Below are 20,575 nucleotides of genomic sequence, written 5' to 3'. Positions count from 1 at the left end.
CCCTCCCGCACATAGTTTAGCCAGGTCGCCATACCGGAGCTACGCAAAAAATGCAGAGCTGAGACCTATCAGAGTCTTATGGTGCATTTCATTATTGAAAACTTCAAGCTCAAAGCTCGCTGCCTTCAAACTGCCTACTTCCCTGATGACCACACAGGGGAAAATATTGCAGCCAGTCTAAGAGAGTGGCTTGTCAGCTGGGCTCTCTGTTTATTACAGTGACTTTGAATTATCTGAATAATACAGAGTGTGGTAAAGCCACAGATTTGTTTTTATATTTCTGCAATCTGCACTTTAGTTTGTGTGATTTGTTATTGACTTTCATATTAATGTTTACACCAGGCTTATTTGTCAGTGCTCTATTTTGTCATGATAATTATTACATGTTTACAAGGCTGGAAGTTCAACAAATCAGTAAATATACTACTCTGATTGACATATTTTTGTGTAACTACTTCATAACAATTCATGCATCACCTAATTTCATTGTAATATATAGGCCTGGCCTACAGGAAAGAACAGTTTATGTTTAATCTATCATCTGTATTATTCAACAAAGACAAGCAATAACTCATTGTATAGTATAAACAACACAATATTAGATAGAGCTTTAAAAATAATTGCATATTAAATCGTAATCACAATATTGGTAAAAAAAATCGCAATTAGATTATTTCCCAAAATCGTTCAGCCCTATTGTCGGTCGACCACTACTTGGTAGAGCTGCCTACGCAGCTACAATCTCTCTAGGTCTCTGCATGCATGGTTGAGAGAATTTGCTGAGCACTTGCAGACATGTTAGCATGAGAAAACAGTGTTCTTAATGCAAAAAAATAAAAATCCCTAACACGCCACTTTTAAAAAGTAATTTGCAAATGATTAGACTCTACAGTATATGTTTGGGTGTTCAGCTGTCACTCGCACCTGTCTGGGCAAATCATTTTTCCCATTTGTATGCTGTAATTTGCACTCACAAATGCCACAGAAAACCCTGAGTTAGACTACATATACAGGAGTCACAGGTTGTCAAAATGTTTTCCCGTCTTGTTTGCCATAACCACATATGAAGGGGTGTGCTTGAGGCAGAATACTGAATTAGTGCTAGCACATTTTTTATTCTGAATGAAACCTAAGGAGGTTTTATCTTTGTCTGTTATTTAAAGCATCAGATTTGCCCTTTAGGGTTGCAGATGGTTCCCTCTAGTCCTGTCCTTGATCATCCCACTTTATGAATATTCATTACATTTCCTGTTTGGCAGTAATTCAGTTTTGATCTCATAATGCTAATAATGTGTGTGATTTCCTCTGGTGTTCTCATGTGTCTTTTTTGTTTGTCTGTCTGCATAGGCTGTAATAATTATTTGATTAGTATATTTCTCATTAGAGCAAGATCGGTTTGGACGTTATCTGCCAAATTTTCGTTGATTTTCGATGTTTAGTGATAATACATAAAACATGAATTGTGCTCTTGACACATTTTGGAATGTAACTATGTGAGAAATTGAGCTTGCCTATGGCTAGAAGCATCTATGTTCATATCTTGTATAGAGTAGTGTTCCCCTAGGATTTTTTTCAGCAGCGGTGCTGTTTTGCATGCGTCCACAAGCCTGCAACGTCAGACCTGTATTAATGTGTGTTGGTCAAAGAATAGATTACACCAACTCAATTTCAGCTTGGCCACATCAGGGTTTATTTGTGCCCTCAAAGACCCTATTGAAAATGTGGCGCCAGCACCTTTGGTAGCACCAATGCTAATTTTATTACATATTTTATACGGATGGAAAACTGATAGCTTGGTCCTTAATTATCAAGATGCACCATAGTTCTTTCATAGTATCACATTATCTATAGTTTTAACAATTATATTTGTAATAGTTCATGGTAACCATGTAAAACCATGCATGGCTCCTCACTACCATTGTTAGTAACTATGGTTTCTATATAAAGAACTATGGCATTTTTGTAATGGAATAAACAGCAGTCTAAATATATTTACGATATATAGGCTTACACGATAAAGCAAGACACCTTGATTTCAAACTTTGAACATAATTTTTTTTATTATTTTAACTAAAAGTTCAAATGAAACTGTAAAAAAATAAGTGCATTTAAAATGTGTTTAACTTTTTGAAAGATGGCTTTACAACAGTTATTTGTTTAACAATTAGGCAAGAATCCATCTAAACATGCAGGCAGAATTACTTTCACAAATGAAGACATACAAACAATTCTAAATGTAAAAATAATAATTAAAATGATGATAATCACTGAAAATATGGTGAACGTGAACGTGTTTTTGTAATATTTTATAAATTTTGTATTTTATATAGTTTGTATTATTTTACAGGCTGCAGAGTTGCGTTCACAATAAACTGCTCTGTGGAAATAAAGTGAACTGAACTCAAAGCACTGAGATGAGATGTCTGAGGTCATTTACAGCACTCGGAAGGCAGAAACAAAGCATGAGATCCTTAGATGCGCATGTTCGACGAGACTGCACGCCTTTGTATCAGCGCGTCATATATGCGCATATGCGGCTATTCTGTCATCTGTACTTAATAATATAATAAATACTGTTTCTTCAAACACGTGTCTTTGTCTATGGGCAAATTATTTGTAATATTAATAATAATAATAATAGTCTAATAATAATAATTTAATACATGGGAAAACGAGCCAAATATCGTCATGACTTGGTCAAAGGCATCAGCTGTTGGCGATCACTCTGAGCATTATTGATCACGAGCTCATCATCTGTTTGCTCAACCCGAATGTGCATTTCTCTGTAAATTAACAAAATGTTCAGACAGTCTCTTGCTGTTTTTTCCGACACATTCAGAATCATTACCGCTTTTCCCGGTGTCGCTGTGGCTCGCTTCGTAAAAAAATATATTTTAAAGGCTCATTATTACGGTTTAGTATTTCTCTGTAATGTAGAACAGTGTTAGCAATATTACTGTGGCAGGGCGGAGGGCGGGGCCGGGTCGTGATCCTACACACCCGGTCCCGTATTAGGCTAATCAAGCCTCCTGAGAGGGATAAAGGTCGACTGCAGAGGATCGTGCGGGAGAGAGATATCGTTTACGGACATGTCCGTTGTGTGTGTGTGTGTGTGTGTGTGTGTGTGTGTTTAAGTTTTATATTCAAAATATTATTTATATTATCAAGCCGGTTCTCGCCGCCTCCTTTCTATTGATCCCTGGTGCCGGAAACCCGGGCAGGAGGAGGGATATGCCGTAGTAGAGTTCTCGCCACTACCGTCCACCCCAATGGAGCAGTCGCGGCCATCTGCCGGGGGACGAGGAGCCCAGCCTCCTGAAAGAGGACGATGGCCGCCGACCACGAGGGGAGAAAGGGGCTCCTAACCGACCGCTGCCAGGGGCGCAGGAGTCGCCTACCGGCCGCTGAAACGCAGCAGGGTTTAAGACCGCCGACCGCGAGCAGGGAGGGGCTCACTGCCGACCGCCTGGAGCGGGATAACCGCTGCCGGGGCAGGGAAGACCCCTTCTGTTCCCCGAGAATGCGGCGGGGCGTTCTGTCCTCCACGGGCTGGAAGTCTGCCTCTGATCCGCCCGGAGAGGCGCGGCTGTCGTCCGATAGAGGGTGGAGGAGTGGCCGAGGAACAAGCTACGGCGTATCGGAGAACTGGCGAGTAAGAGTTTTTTTTTTCATCTCTCTCGCTCTCTCACTGCTGCTCTGCGTTGGCCTTTTCTCTCTCTTTTGAATTTTACAGTGTTTTTGGGGGGTACCCCCCCAGTTTAATAATTTCTGTTTCCCTCCCCTTGTCCCCTCCCTCGTCCAGGTAGACGGGGATGACCTGCCAGCAGACGGGGCTTATGGCACGCCCTCCCCCAGGGAAAGGGGGGGGGGGGTGTACGTCATGCTGGGGGCTCCCCAGCCTGAGAGAACGAGGGAGGAATGTGGCAGGGCGGAGGGCGGGGCCGGGTCGTACACACCCGGTCCCGTATTAGGCTAATCAAGCCTCCCAAGAGGGATAAAGGTCGACTGCAGAGGATCGTGTGGGAGAGAGAGATCGTTTACGGACATGTCCGTCGTGTGTGTTTAAGTTTTATATAAAAAATATTATTTATATTATCATGCCGGTTCTCGCCTCCTCCTTTCTATTGATCACTTTACAATTACTTATAGCCCTGGAACTCAAACCATTTTCTGATACTAGTGTTTTGATAAATGCTTATCAATGACATTGACGAGATTAACCCCTTAGGTATCGAAATTTGGTACCAAACGACAAGACTTTTTTCAATACTCGATTGTTTAGAGGCAATTCGGTCGGTGCCTAAAATGTATTGAACTCGATACCCAGCCCTGCTCCCCACAGATGCTCAACAACAGAGTGACCTTGGCAAACCAGACTACTGCTGCCCACTTGCCCCAGCCAGAACACAACTACCCTCCCTTTTCACATGCCAACTTGTGGGCTGTGCTAAAAATAATGTTGCCAATGTGAGAACTTAGTATTTGGGCATGGTCCAACAAGTTTATTTCCTGTTTATTTGAGTCTGTCTCTTGGTAAATTTGTTTTATAATTTTTTTTTTTTAAATGGCCATTCCTCTTCCTTGATTTGATTTATTTCACTGTGCTTTTGGTTTGATACATTTATTTAGATAACAGAAATGTTCTCATAAAAAAATTTTCATCAGAGACTTATGAACTCAATTGAGAATGGATTGCTGTTGCGACTAGGCTAATAATAGGCTAATGTTATAAAAACAACGATATATGATATAAATGATCTAAAAATACTACAAGCAATATACACTCACTGAGAACTTTATTAGAAACACTATACTAACACTGGGTAAGGCCTCCCTTTGCTCTCAAAACGGCCTCAATTATTTGAGGAATGGATTTCACAAGATGTTAGAAACTCCTTTGAGATTCTGGTCCATGTTGACAAGATTGCATCACGCAATTTCTGCAGATTTTTCAGCTGCACATTCTTGCTGCAAATCTCCAGTTCTTAATTTAAATTTACATTTATGCATTTGGCAGATGCTTTTATCCAAAGCGACTTACAGAGCCCTTATTACAGGGACAATACCCCCGGAGCAAGATCATGTAGATTTACACTCTACAATATCAGGAAGATAAGACCCTTCCTCTCTGTACATGCCACACAACTGCTCGTTCAGTCACTTGTCATAACTAGACTGGGCTACTGTAACGCTCTCATTGCAGGCCTCCCTGCATGTGCTATTAGACCTCTCCAAATGATCCAGAATGCAGCAACACGTCTGGTCTTTAATGAACCTAAGAGAGCACATGTTACACCACTCTTTGTCTCTCTCCACTGGCTGTCGGTTCATGCACGTACTAAATTCAAGGCCCTGATGCTGGCATACAAAACAGTCACTGGGTCTGCTCCAGCATACCTAAAAACATTTATGCAGAGCTACGTTCCCACCAGAAGCTGCGGTTGGCTAAGGAATGACGCCTTGTCATACCAAAACAAAGAGGCACCAAAACACTTTCCTGGACTTTCAGTTTCATCATACCACAGTGGTGGAATGACCTTCCCAACTCAATCCGTGAAGTTGACTCACTCTCTGTCTTCAAAAAACAGCTAAAACACATCTTTTCCAAAAGCACTTAACCAGTCACAAAAAAATATATAATAATTTAAATTCTTGTTGCACTTAAATCTGTTTTGTATACTATTCTGATGATAGTGAAACTTTGTAGTATGGCACTTTTTGTACCACTGTCTCCTTAAGATGATTCGCTTATGTTTTCCTCTTTGGATAAAAGCGTCTGCCAAATGAATAAATGTAAATGTTAGACCACTACACCACCACCACTCCCAAAGGTGTTCTTTTAGATTCAGATCCATTGTCTGGGAAGGCCACTGAAAAACAGTGAACTCCTTGTCATGTTCATGAAACCAGTTTTAGAAGACTTCTTTGTGACATGGTGCATTATCATGCAGGAAGTTGCAATTAGAAGATGGGTAAATTATGGCCTTGAACGGATGCACATGGCCAGCAACAATACTCAAATACAGTAGGTTATGGCATTCATGTGAAGATTGATTGGTATTATTAAGCCCAAAGTGTGTCAAGAAAACATTCCCTCCCTGCATAATTGCACCACCACCCCCACCAGCCTGTACTGTTGACACAATGCAGGTTGGGTCCATGGATTCATGCTGTTGGCACCAAATTCTGACCCTACCATCTGTGAGCCTCAGCAGATTTTGAGATTCATCAGACCAGGCTAAATTTTTCTAGTCTTGAACTGTCCTGTTTTGGTGAGCCTGTGCAAACTGCAGCCTCCTATTTCTGTTCTTGGCTGACAGAAGTGGAACCCAACGTGGTCTTATGCTGTTGTAGCCCATCTGCTTCAAGTTTCGACGTGTTGTGCATTCTGAGGCTATTCTGCTCACTGCATTTGTACAGATTGGTTTTCTTAGTTACCGTAGCCTTTGTCAGCTTGAACCAGTCTGGCCATTCTCTGTTTACCTCTTTCATCAACATGGTCTTTCCGTCCGCAGAACTGCCGCTCACTGGAAACTCCTGACCTGTATCTATATGATATTATGCATTGTACTACTGCCACATGATTGGCTGCTTAGATAATCACATAAATAAGTGGGTTTACAGGTGTTCCTAATAAAGTGATCAGTGAGTGTATTGTCTGCTAAAGCCACTTTTTGTATTGTATAATCATGCTTTACTTGTCTTCTACAATAATGTGAAGTATTTAAATTATTTGAAAATTTGATTATATATTGGTAAATTTATAATTATGGAAAATTTATATATTCAATAATTTTTATATGGGGGCCTTTCTCAGAAGATATTGCTGTGCAATTAATAACAGTAAAGTTGGTTAATTAATTGGCACGTCTTTGTGTCAACTGTGCCAAGGTTTGCCAAACCACTTAAAACAAAGAGCTACATAAGTTATGTTGGCAGTTTTGCCTTGAGCGAATGTAGATGTGAGAGATGGATGTGAGGCAGCGGAGAATGGGACACGTGCATCTTTTATATTATTTATGGTGGTGATTTTCACCTGATCAATCCCTGGTCACCTGTATGACATGGATTGGCAGGTGGAGGTATTTGCTTTTGAGATATGCAGCCTAGTTGGTGTTATAGAGGGAAATAATGAGATTATCAGATAAAGGGCCTGTGTTTTTTATCTGTATTATTAATGCTCTTGATACTGATTTATTTATGAAGGTTAGACCTCACATACCCAAGGCAGATTCCTATTCGTTACATATGTGTGCTTTGCTCAGAACACTCATAGAGGAGAAACATGATGGAGACGGTATGTGTCAGTGATTATTGTTTTAGCTTGTAAGTACTGTTTATAGACGTTGGATGCTTATTCTTTTATTTATGTTCCACTGTGCTGAGGAATTGCCAGGGAGATGAGCAGCCTGGACTAGAACTTAATAAATGTTAATTACTTACTGTCTTGCAAAATAAATCCCAGCACTGTCCCACAAGTGTCTATTAAAGAACTGCTATCGCACACCTTGTGATCTGAGAAATTTGGATTTAAACACATTTTCTCACTCCTCTCCACAATAAATATTGGACATATCGCATAGTCATGTATCTTTACAATACTTATCTCCCCTTTTTAACTGAATAAACGTTTTACCACCTGCCTAAGGAACCTAACAGCTTGTCCTTATATTTATTAATAATCTCTTAATGGAAATGACTGAACGCAAACTCAGCCCCAATTTGTAATTGTATGGTGTGATGAATGATGTTGTTGATTTGTTAGTGATGTCTCATTTCTTCTGTTCACCTTTCAGCTGTCTGGGGATCCTACGCAAATATGAGGTAATAACGATTTCTTTTTGTGCTTGCTGAAGTTTCAGGTTTTTCTCTAGCTCAATGTATTGCTAAAAGAAATCCCAGTTCTTTATCTTTTTGTTGTGTTTGATGTCAGAGGACCTGCTATTCCTGTCAATGGGCTACTCAAAGCTGTGGCTGTTAATAGACCCACATGGAATCTGCTCTCTCTTTTTTGTGTTTCATTTTGCAATCACTGTGGGCAACGAAAGCATCATGAAACACAAGCAGAAAAAAATTTGTGTGAATCGTTAGTAAAACCATTCTTAATTAAATTGTAACATTATTAATTTATCAGTGTACTGTATATTATTCTTAAGACACACACACACACAGATATATATTTCATGAAAATTTATGATTACAGCGTTCAATTTAAGTCTGCTCATGCTGCTTCAATGGTTTCCATTTACAACATGTTTTTGCAGCTGTTGAGTATTTTTACCAATCACTAACAGCCACTCAGAGCCGCTTAGATTAGTCCTTATCTGTAATGACAACAGATCCTAATGCGCAAGTTTTAAACCATCTGAATGTGCAGATGCTTGCTTTATGTTCTTGCTCTGTTCACGGAGCACACAAAAATTAGTACTGAAGAAACATCACCTGACACTTGAAAAGAAGCTGTAGAACAAGCGCGAAAAGCACTTTGTAAATATTTTGGATTCATTGCATATTGCACCGCTGGCTTTGAACGTAGATGTTAAATACACTGCAAATGAGCAACACGACAAAACTAAAATGATTCTGTTCTAATCGAATTTTTTTATGCTTATTAGACAGCTTTGAGTATTCGCAAGAGTGCATAACATTGTGTTAAGCGTCACTGAGCTCGCATCAAAATGCAGATCTCAAACAGTGTAAACCTGCAGTGAGTGACAGCAGTCATTGTAATGGGAGAGATTGTCGCGTTGCTCGATTTCTGTGTACAATTTATTAATGTAATAACAGTTTTGTTTTGTCATGTTAATAAGTAGGCCAATGTGAATTTGATTTGTACAAAATAGCAATAAAATTATTCAGTTTAACTGTTCTAAGTGTGTTTTGGAGGTGTAGCCAACATAAAGAATATGACATGTATAGCTTTCAGGAATCACCATCAATGTTATCGCATCTGCTCTAATAAAACCCATTTGCCACGCAGCTGGTATTGGTAGATTTAACATTTTCACAAATCGCAAATGACTGTTTTTAATTTCCAAAGTGCAACCGCTGAGGCCAAAATGTATCTAACGATGATCTTACATGAACAAGATCACCATTGAAGATCTAACGGGATGAATGGCCCCCTGTCTCTCCATGAAAGTTCTTACTGAACGCAATAACTTGGACGATTTAAATCAGCCGTTAATAAGTTTGAATATTGAATATGCCATAGTATTTATTGTACGTGGACTAATAATTTAAGCAGTACTTTAGCAATAATTCAATTTATTCTATACCATAGATATCAATTTACAATAATTTTCATTTGCTTTACCTTAACAAACATTATTACAATATAATGCTTAAAAGAAACTGGAGCGCAGCTCATATCCACCATTGACATCTGCTCATCTGAAGACTCACACGGTTGCTTGCTTTGTGACGTCACATTAATAAAAAATGTTCATCAACATTAATAATCGCGATTACACTATCAAGAGCAATTATCGACAATTATGATTTTTGCTATAATCATCCAGCCCTTTATATATATATATATATATATACACACACACACACACACACACACACACACACACACACACACACACACACAGCACTGTGCAAAAGTTTTAGGCACTTGTGAATAATGTTGCATATTGAGGATGTCTTCAAAAAATAATGACATAAATAGTTTTCATTTATCACTTAATGTCATACAAAGTCCAGTAAACATAAAAAAAGCTAAATTAATATTTGGTGTGACCACCCTTGCCTTTAAACAGCACCAATTCTCCTATAGGTACATCTTTACACAGTTTTTCTTGGTTGTTGGCAGATAGGATGTTCCAAGCTTCTTGGAGAATTCGCCAATTTCTATTTCTCAATTGCTTCTGTCTATTTATATAATCTCTGACTGACACGATATTCAGTGGGGGGCTTTGTGGGGGCCATAACATCTGTTGCAGGGCTCCCTGTTCTTCTATTCTAGTGTTTTCTATTTGCAAAAGTAATGTTTGGGAGTCTAACATTTAGATTTCCTGTTGACACACTAAAGCAGTAGATATAAATAACCATCTTAAGACAAATGCTTTTCTGAAACATATTATGTGCTTAAGACTTTTGCACAGTACTGTGTACAGTATATACATACAGTTGAAGTCAGAAGTTTACATACACCTTAGCCAAATACATAAACTTAGTTTTTTACAATTCATGAAAGTTAATTGTAGAAAATATTTCCTGTCTTAGGTCAGTTATGATCACTATATTTTAAGACTGTGAAATGTCAGAATAATAGTAGAGAGAATTATTTATTTGAGCTTTTATATCTTTCACTATATTCTCAGTGGGTCAGAAGTTTATATACAATTTGTTAGTGTTTGGTAGTATTATTGCCTTTAGCAGTTCTCACAATAAGTTGCTTGAATTTTGGCCCATTTCTCCAGACAGAACTGGTGTAATAGAGTCAGGTTTGTAGGTCTCCTTGCTCGCACATGCTTTTTCAGTTCTGCCCTCAAATTTTCTATTGGATTGAGGTCAGGGCTTTGTGATGGCCACTCCAGTACCATGACTTTGTTGTCCTTAAGCCATTTGCCACAACCGGAGTTATACTAGACCCATTTGTGACTGAGCTTTAACTTCCTGGCTGATGTCTTGAGATGTTGCTTCAGTATATCCAGATAATTTTCCTTCCTCATGATGCAATCTATTTTGTGTGATGCACCAGTCTCTCCTGCTCCAAAGCACCCCCACAACATGATGCTTCCACCCCCATGCTTCATGGTTGGGATGGTGTTCTTCGGTTTGCAGGCCTCACCCTTTTTCCTTCAAACATAACAATGGTCATTATGGCCAAACAGTAAAATTTTTATGCCGGTTTTGGAGCAGTGTCTTCTTCCTTGCTGATCAGCCTTTTTAGGTTATGTCGATATAGGACTCGTTTTACTCTGGATATAGATACTTGTCTACCTGTTTCCTCCAGCAACTTCACAAGGTCCTCTGCTGTTGTGGTTTCTGGGATTGATTTGCACTTTTGGCATCAAACTATGTTCATCTCTAGGAGGCAGAATGCGTCTCCATCCTGAGGATTATGATGGCTACATGATCCCATGGTGTTTTTACTTGCGTACTGTTGTTTGTACAGATGAATGTGGTACCTTCAGGCATTTGGAAATTGCTCCCAAGGATGAACCACAATTTTATTTCTGAGGACTTGGCTGTTTCCTTTTGATTTTCCCAGAGGCACTGAGTTTGAAGCTAGGCCTTAAAATACATCCACTGGTACACCTCCAATTCAGTACACCTCATATCAGAAATTAATTGTCTAAAGGCTTGACATAATTTTCTGGAATTTTCCAGGCTGCTTATAGGCACAGTTAACTTGGTGTATGTAAACGTCTGACCCACTGGAATTGTGATTTATATAGTAAAGTGAAACAATCTGTCTGTGAACAGTTGTTGGAAAAATGACTTGTGTGTCATGCACAAAGTAGATGTCTGTAACGACTTGCCAAATCTATAGTTTGCTAATATTAAATCTGTGGAGTGGTTAAAAAATGAGTTTTAATGACTTCAACCTAAGACTTCAATTGTGTGTGTATACAGTGCATCCGGAAAGTATGCACAGCGCTTCACTTTTCCCACATTTTGTTATGTTACAGCCTTATTCCAAAATGGATTAAATTAATTATTTTCCTCAACATTCTACAAACAATACCCCATAATGACAACATGAAAAAAGTTTGTTTGAAATCTTTGCAAATTTATTAAAAATAAAAACGAAAAAAATCACATGTACATAAGTATTCACAGCCGTTGCTCAATACTTTGTTGAAGCACCTATGGCACCAATTACAGCCTCAAGTCTTTTTGTGTATGATGCTACAAGCTTGGCACACTTATTTTTTGGGCAGTTTCTCCCATTCTTCTTTGCAGGACCTCTCAAACTCCATCAGATTGGATGGGGAGTGCACAGCCATTATCAGATTTCTCACATCACAGCCATTATCAGATCTCTCCAGAGATGTTCAATCGGGTTCAAGTCTGGGCTCTGGCTGGGCCACTCAAGGACATTCACAGAGTTGTCCCATAGGCACTCTTTTGTTATCTTGGCTGTGTGCTTGGGGCCATTGTCCTGTTGGAATATGAACCTTCACCCCAGTCTTCCCCAGATCTGTGCCTCGATACAATCCTGTCTTGGAGGTCTACAGACAATTCCTTGGACTTCATGGCTTGGTTTGTGCTCTGACATGCACTGTTAACAGTGAGACCTTATATAGACAGGTGTGTGCCTTTCCAAATCATGTCCAATCAACTGAAATGTCAACCAATAGCCACATTTTATGTTGCTGCCTTATGCTAAAAATGATTTAAATGATTACATTTTTTTTCACATAATTCTTTAGCCGTTTTTTGAAGACAGAGAGTGAGTCAGCTTCACGGATGGAGTTGGGAAGGTCATTCCACCAACGTGGTATGATGAAACTGAGAGTCCGGGAAAGTATTTTGGTGCCTCTTTGTGTTGGTACAACAAGGCAATGTTCCTTAGCCAACCGCAGGCTTCTGGCAGGAGTGTAGATCTGCATAAATGATTTTAGGTATGCAGGAGCAGACCCAGTGACTGTTTTGTATGCCAGCATCAGAGCCTTGAATTTAATACCTGCATCAACCAGCAGCCAGTGGAGAGAGACAAAGAGTGGTGTAACATGCGCTCTCTTTGGTTCATTAAAGACCAGACGTGCTGCTGCATTCTGGATCATTTGCAGAGGTCTAATTGCACATGCAGGAAGGCCTGCAATGAGAGAGTTACAGTAGTCCAGTCTAGTTATGAAAAGTGACTGAACAAGTAGTTGTGTGGCATGTTCAGAGAGGAAAGGTCTTATTTTCCTGATATTGTAGAGTGTAATCTACATGGTCTTGCAGTCTTTGAGATGTGGTCTGTGAAATTTAGTTGTTATTGATGGTTACCCCTAGATTTCCGACTGTTTTGGAAGGCGATACTGTAGTTAAACCCAGCTGCACGGTGATGTTATGTTCAACAGCAGGGTTGGCTGGAAAGACAAGGAGTTTGGTCTTTGCTGGGTTGAGTTGCAGGTGGTGTTCCTTCATCCAGGCCAAGATGTCTGCCAAACAGGCAGAGATTCGAGCAGTCACTGTGGTGTCGTTGGGCTGAAAGGACAAGTAGACAAGATGGTCACTCTTGCGTTGTCTAGTCTGTTTACTTGGGGTCATTGTCCTGTTGGAAGGTGTAACTTCTGCCCGCTCTGAGGTCCTGAGCACTCTTGACCAGGTTTTCATTATGAATATCTCTGTATTTTGCTTTGTTCAGCTTTCCTTCAGCCCTGATAAGTCCCCAGTCCCTACCGCTGAAAACCACCCCCACAACATGATGCTACCACCATGCTTCACTGTTGGGATGGTATTGTGCAGTTGATAAGCGGTGCCTGGTTTCTTCCAGACATGACGCTTGGAATTGAGGTCAAACAGTTCAATCATCATTACATCAGACCAAATAATCTTGTTTCTCACAGTCTGAGAGTCCTTCAGGTGCTTTTTTTCTGTGTTGAACTGACCAGAGGCTTTCATCTGGCCACTCTGCCATAAAGCCCAGATCGGTGGAGTGTTGCATTGATGGTTGTTCGTCTGCAAGTTTCCCCCTTTCCCCCATCTCAACACATTATCTCTGGAGCTCAACCAGAGTGACCATCAGGTTCTTGGTAACCTCTCTTACCAAGGTCCTTCTCCCCATTTGCTCAGTTTGGCCAGGCGACCAGCTCTAGGAAGAGTCCTGGTTGTTCCAAACTTCCATTTAAGAATTTGAGGCTCTTGGGAACCTTCAATTTAGACAAACTTTTTTGTTGACACAATCCGGTCTTTGAACTCTCCTGGCTGTTCCTTTGACCTCATGGCTTGGTTTTTGCTCTAATATGCATTTTCAGCTGTGAGACCTTATATACAGGTTTGTGCCTTTCCAAATCATGTCCAATCAATTGAATTTGCTACAGGCCAATCAAAGTGTAGACACATCTCAAAGATGATCCAGAGAAATGGGATGCACCTGAGCTAAATAATATTTTTGCAATTTAAATGTCATACCAAAGGGTCTGAATAATTATGTCAATGTGATATTACATTTTTTTTATTTTTAATACATTTGCTAAAATTTTAAAAATCTGGATTTTGCTTTGCCATAATGGGGTATGGAGTGTAGAGTGATGTGAAACAAAAAAAAATTATAATATTTTTATTTTAGAACAAAGCTGCAACATAAAATGTGAAATAAAACGAAGGGGTCTGAATACTTTCTGAATGAACTGTCTGTCTGTCGGTCGGTCGGTCTGTCTGTCTGTCATCTAATTTTTTTTTTTTTTTTTTTTTTACCAATATCACATGTGCAAGAGTATGATATGGCCCTGTGATTACTTATACAGTTGAAGTCAGAAGCTTGGATGTTTTCGAAGACTAATTTTTTTAACCACTCAAGTTGTTTACAACATCTACTTTGTGCATGACCCAAGTAATTTTTCCAACGATTGTTTACTGTCAGATTTTTTTTTCTTTTAATTGACTATATCACAATTCCAGTGGGTCAGAAGTTTACATACACTAAGTTAACTGTGCCTTTAGGCAGCTTGGAAAATTATGTCAAGCCTTTAGACATTTAGTCAATTAGCTTCTGATAGGAGGTGTACTGAATTGGGTGTACCTGTGGATTAACTTTAAGGCCTACCTTCTAACTCCGTGCCTCTTTGCTTGACATCATGTGAAAATCCAAAGAAATCAGTCAAGACCTCAAAAAAATATTGTGGACTTCCACAAGTCTGGTTCATTCTTGGGAGCAATTTCCAAATGCCTGAAGGTACCACGTTCATCTGTACAAACAATTGTACGCAAGTATAAACACCATGGGACCACGCAGCCACCACACCGCTTATGAAGGAGACACATTCTGTCTTATAGATTAACATAGTTTGGTGCCAAAAGTGCAAATCAATCCCAGAACAACTTCAAAGGGCCTTGTTAAGATGCTGGCAGAAACAGGTAGACAAGTATCTATATCCACAGGAAAACGTTCTATATTGACAAAACCTGAAAGGCTGCTCTGCAAGGAAGAAGCCACTGCTCCAAAACCAGCATAAACAATCCAGACTGCAGTTTGCAAGTGCACATGGGGACAAAGATGTTACTTTTTGGAGAGCTGTCCTCCGGTCTAATAAAACAAAAATGGAACTGTTTGCCCATAATGACCATCATAGTGACATCAACCAAGAAGTTGAAGCTCGGTCACAAATGCGTCTTCCAAATGTACAATAACCCCAAACATACCTCCGAAGCAAAATGGCTTAAGGACAACAAAGTCAAGGTATTGGAGTGGCCATCACAAAGCCCTGACCACAATCCAATAGAAAATTTGTGGGCAGAACTGAAAAAGCGTGCAAGCAAGGAGGCCTACAAATCTGACTCGGTTCTCAGTTACATCAGTTCTGTCTGGAGGAATGGGCCAAAATTCCAGCTACTTATCGTGAGAAACTTGTGGAATGCTACCCAAAATGTTTGACCCAAGTTAAACAATTTAAAGGCAATGCTACCAAATGCTAACAAAGTGTATTGAAACTTCTGACCCACTGAGAATGTGATGAATGAAATAAAAGCTGAAATAAATAATTCTCTCTACTAATATTCTGAAATTTCACATTCCTAAAATAGTGTTCCTAACTGACCTAGGACAGGGAATGTTTTCTATGATTAAATGTCAGGAATTGTGAAAACTAAGTTTAAATGTATTTGGCTAATAATAATAATAATATATATATATGTATATATAAAACTACTTTTTGTCTTCATATGAAGCAACTTTTCTTTCCTATCACCTAGGCCACAAAGACTATTGGTTAATATCAACCAATTGCCACATTGCAATTTAGCCATGTTTTTAGGTCACTGTTGTAGTTAATGCAGACTTCCTAAGATTCTGACAAAAGTTAACAATAATGCAGTGCTGCTTTACATTACTCTGATAAATATTATCCCAATAATTGCAAATAATTATACATTTTGGGGAAAAATACCATGGGATACCTTGAGATTTCAAATATTGTTGTCAGATACAAATGAAGTTGACCGTAATTGAGTGCTACAGTCTTATTGCTAGCTGAAATGAACCCAAAGGTTTTATTTAAGTTGTGTTCGTTACTTAATTGCAAATAGACTTGAACAAACAGTCAAGTGGGATGTGTGGAATATTGTAAACAGTTGGCATTTAGATAAAAAATAAAAAAAAGCTTTTGTTGGTGATCTGTGGGCACGGATAAAATATTGGTCTTGTTATGAAGTAATAGACTACTTAATTGTACGTTAATCAGAAACCGAGATTAGGCCCACTCACTGGGCTGTGGATTGGAACCAAAGAGGGAGTTGGATAGAAAGCAAGCTTTTATTATAAATCAACACCCATCATGTGGTATTGTTGACTCTGTAAGTCTGCATGTCCCAAGCAGAGCTGCAAGAGTATATAGTAGTGTGTTCTTAAATAAGCTCTGCTGTGCAACTGTGAATGTTTGTGTACTTGTGTACATCTTTGTGGGTGTGAGAAAGCCAGTCTGTTGTTTTTTTCCCCACAGGTCTATACAAGAACACGGAGAAATGAAGGTTAAGCAGAAGATAGATGAGGTTTGTTAACACAAGATGGTCATGTGGATTTTTACACTGTGCTTTAATTTTTATGATTTTGTGTTTTATATTCTGTTTATTTTTGTCAACACCCGTCTCATTTTCACTGGAAACCATGTGTCTCTGACAGCCAGTATCCATGCTTGAAGCCCTTGGAAAAACATTGTGCTACACAAGAGTGCAATATAATTAAGATTTTAATTATGCATGCCTTTTAATAGCAGTTAAGTCTAGTCAGGGGGCACAGAACCAGCAGTGCTTATGTTCCACCCCGTTCTGCCTGGATAGTGAACTGTTCATTTACTGAAACAAACAAATAGTTAAAGAAACACTACAAACTTTCTGTTGTCGCCTGGCATATTCTCTCTTTCTAGCCCAATCAATGACTGATTGATGAAATTTAAGTCCAACCACGCTTTTTATTTTTTCTTATTGAATATCCAATTTCTTGTCTATCTTATGACTTGGCCCTGTAAGAAATTACCTAAAACACCGTTTAACCACCTAGTGATGTCCTAGCAATTGATAAGAACACCCTAACAACTACACTGCAAAGCACTGGCAACCATATTGCAATGCTCTAAGGCCAAATCTTCACCTTTTCGGTCTAAAACCTGTTTTCAGCTTTCTAACGGCAACATTTTCCAAAATATGCAATACTAGAGAGTGTTTTCTAAAATTTGCGTTTTCGATGGAGTAAAATGCAGTTTAATTGAGGATTAAACCACAATATCAATGCAGAAAAAATAAAATAAAATACATATTATATACAGTCAGGTCCATAAATATTGGGACATCGACACAATTCTAATCTTTTTGGCTCTATACACCACCACAATGGATTTGAAATGAAACGAACAAGATGTGCTTTAACTGCAGACTTTCAGCTTTAATTTGAGGGTATTTACATCAAAATCAGGTGAACGTTGTAGGAATTACAATAGTTTGTATATGTGCCTCCCACTTTTTAAGGGACCAAAAGTAATGGGACAATTGGCTGCTCAGCTGTTCCATGGCCAGGTGTGTGTTATTCCCTCATTATCCCATTTACAAGGAGCAGATAAAAGGTCCAGAGTTCATTTCAAGTGTGCTATTTGCATTTGGAATCTGTTGCTGTCAACTCTCAATATGAGATCCAAAGAGCTGTCACTATCAGTGAAGCAAGCAATCATTAGGCTGAAAAATCAAAACAAACCCATCAGAGAGATAGCAAAAACATTAGGTGTGGCCAAATCAACTGTTTGGAACATTCTTAAAAAGACAGAACGCACCGGTGAGCTCAGCAACACCAAAAAACCTGGAAGACCACGGAAAACAACTGTGGTGGATGACCGAAGAATTCTTTCCCTGGTGAAGAAAACACCCTTCACAACAGTTGGTCAGATCAAGAACACACTCCAGGAGGTAGGTGTATGTGTGTCAAAGTCAACAATCAAGAGAAGACTTCACCAGAGTGAATACAGAGGGTTCACCACAAGATGTAAATCATTGGTGAGCCTCAAAAACAGGAAGGCCAGATTAGAGTTTGCCAAACAACATCTAAAAAAGCCTTCACAGTTCTGGAACAACATCCTATGGACAGATGAGACAAAGATCAACTTGTACCAGAGTGATGGGAGAGAAGAGTATGGAGAAGGAAAGGAACTGCTCATTATCCAAAGCATACCACCTCATCAGTGAAGCATGGTGGTGGTAGTGTCATGGCGTGGGCATGTATGGCTGCCAATGGAACTGGTTCTCTTGTATTTATTGATGATGTGACTGCTGACAAAAGCAGCAGGATGAATTCTGAAGTGTTTCGGGCAATATTATCTGCTCATATTCAGCCAAATGCTTCAGAACTCATTGGATGGTGCTTCACAGTACAGATGGACAATGATCTGAAGCATACTGCAAAAGCAACCAAAGAGTTTTTTAAGGGAAACAAGTGGAATGTTATGCAATTGCCGAGTCAATAACCTGACCTGAATCCGATTGAGCAAGCATTTCACTTGCTGAAGACAAAACTGAAGGGAAAATGCCCCAAGAACAAGCAGGAACAGAAAACGGTTATAGTAGAGGCCTGGCAGAGCATCAAAATGGATGAAACCCAGCGTCTGGTGATGTCTGTGCGTTCCAGACTTCAGGCTGTAATTTACTGCAAAGGATATGCAACCAAGTATTACAAAGTGAAAGTTTGATTTATGATTGTTAATCTGTCCCATTACTTTTGGTCCCTTAAAAAGTGGGAGGCACATATACAAACTGTTGTAATTCCTACACCGTTCACCTGATTTTGATGTAAATACCCTCAAATTAAAGCTGAAAGTCTGCAGTTAAAGCACATCTTGTTCGTTTCATTTCAAATCCATTGTGGTGGTGTATAGAGCCAAAAAGATTAGAATTGTGTCGATGTCCCAATATTTATGGACCTGACTGTATATAAATTAATGTGATCATGGTATAAAACGCATTTAGAAAACTTAGTAACCACATCGCAACTCCCTGGTTTGGCTCACAACATTCCATCATCGTGGCTGACTTTTGCACAGGTATTCACTATTCTATTTTGCCTCAAAAATGTGGTATTGCTGTATACTGCCCTCATGCAGTATAAAGGCTGTAATGTATAGTTGGCTGTATGTGTGTATATATATATATTATTCCCAACATGTTTCACAAAGTGTACTTTACAGAACAAGACCACATTAATGTCTTGTTCAGATAAAACTGGATGAAACGTATTTAACTCTGCTCAAGTTGGTTTGTATACACACACACACACACATTCACATTTGCAAGTCAGTGCTATAACAGTGATCTCTTTTGACTCATTACAGAACCTAAATGTCTGCTTATAACTGGCGAAAGCTTATTAGAAAACGCCTTTCCCCTATCTGACTGACCTTATAGTTCAAAGTGGCTATAAGGTCATACACATACCGAGGCTGATTTTGCAGCATCTTCGATAGCTTTTAGAAAGGGTGACATTTATTCTCCTGCCTGAAGTTTGATATTTCATTTAAAGAGGTAGTATAGTTTGGAAACATGCACAGACAAAGATCTGTGCTCTCATTATGATGAGTCAAATGTCTGGGTTTTCAATCTTCATTCAGAATGTTAATAAAGTCAGGAATTCTAATTTAACATGATGAGAAATAAGGAAGATATTTGCTTTAAACGCAATAACTTTGGGTAATTAAGAAATATTATGCAAACAAAAGTGCTGAAGTACTGAATATCTGCATATAGCACAATTGCGAGTGTGATAGTGCTCTTACACAACAGGTCTAACAAGAAGTTAAGAGTGTTCCTGCATCAATACAAGTTTAGCTCAATCTGCAGCATGTGTAGCAAAATGTTTATTACTTAAATAAAAATATACATTTGACTCGTCTCTCGTAAATAAAAAAAGGCAAATATTGCTGTAAAAGTAAGGCACATACAATGGAAGTGAATGGTACCAGTATACAAAGGTTAAAAAGCAATATTTGAAAAGTCGAGCTACAAGATGTAAACAATATACGTGTTAACATGATTTTAGTCTATTAAAATCTGAAGATTGTTATTTTTTTTTTTTTTTAAACAAGTGACTATTTGAAATAGTTTTTTGTGGTAATTAACAGTATGCCATAAATCCTGTTGGTTGAGTTTAACTTTTATTGAACCTGGAACATTCCTGTAATATTGAGAAATGTTTCAGATACATTTTGGCCAGTTTGTTCCTGTGTTTTCTTTCTCAGCCAATGAAAATAGTTTCAAAATAAGCCTAAGAAGGATCAGCTACTGCATGTCATTGAGCAATACACAGACTGTCTGTAATGCTATGTACATAGATAAGCAAAGAGTTAAAAAACAGACTAAAGACACATTTTTTATGCTGATCAGTATTATTAATCATTATTAGAATTCATAATCATTTTGTAGCATTATTAATCATTTG

The 20,575-nt window shown here is 38.9% G+C and overlaps 1 protein-coding gene across 1 annotated transcript in view; it reads left to right on the top strand.

Moving 5' to 3' along the window:
* Window positions 1–20,575, top strand: part of LOC127655233 (UDP-glucuronic acid decarboxylase 1-like) — a 95,132-nt gene that overhangs the window by 18,120 nt on the left and 56,437 nt on the right. The window contains exons 2-3 of the mRNA XM_052142912.1: window positions 7,797–7,824; window positions 16,605–16,653. Coding sequence (XP_051998872.1) covers window positions 7,797–7,824; window positions 16,605–16,653 — 77 coding nt within the window. The remainder of the gene's footprint in view (window positions 1–7,796; window positions 7,825–16,604; window positions 16,654–20,575) is intronic.

The sequence above is a fragment of the Xyrauchen texanus genome, chromosome 14 (assembly GCF_025860055.1).
Source record: "Xyrauchen texanus isolate HMW12.3.18 chromosome 14, RBS_HiC_50CHRs, whole genome shotgun sequence".
NCBI lineage: Eukaryota > Metazoa > Chordata > Actinopteri > Cypriniformes > Catostomidae > Xyrauchen > Xyrauchen texanus.
The sequence above is the reverse complement of the archived record's forward strand: the minus strand, read 5'-3'. Positions and strand labels throughout refer to the sequence as shown.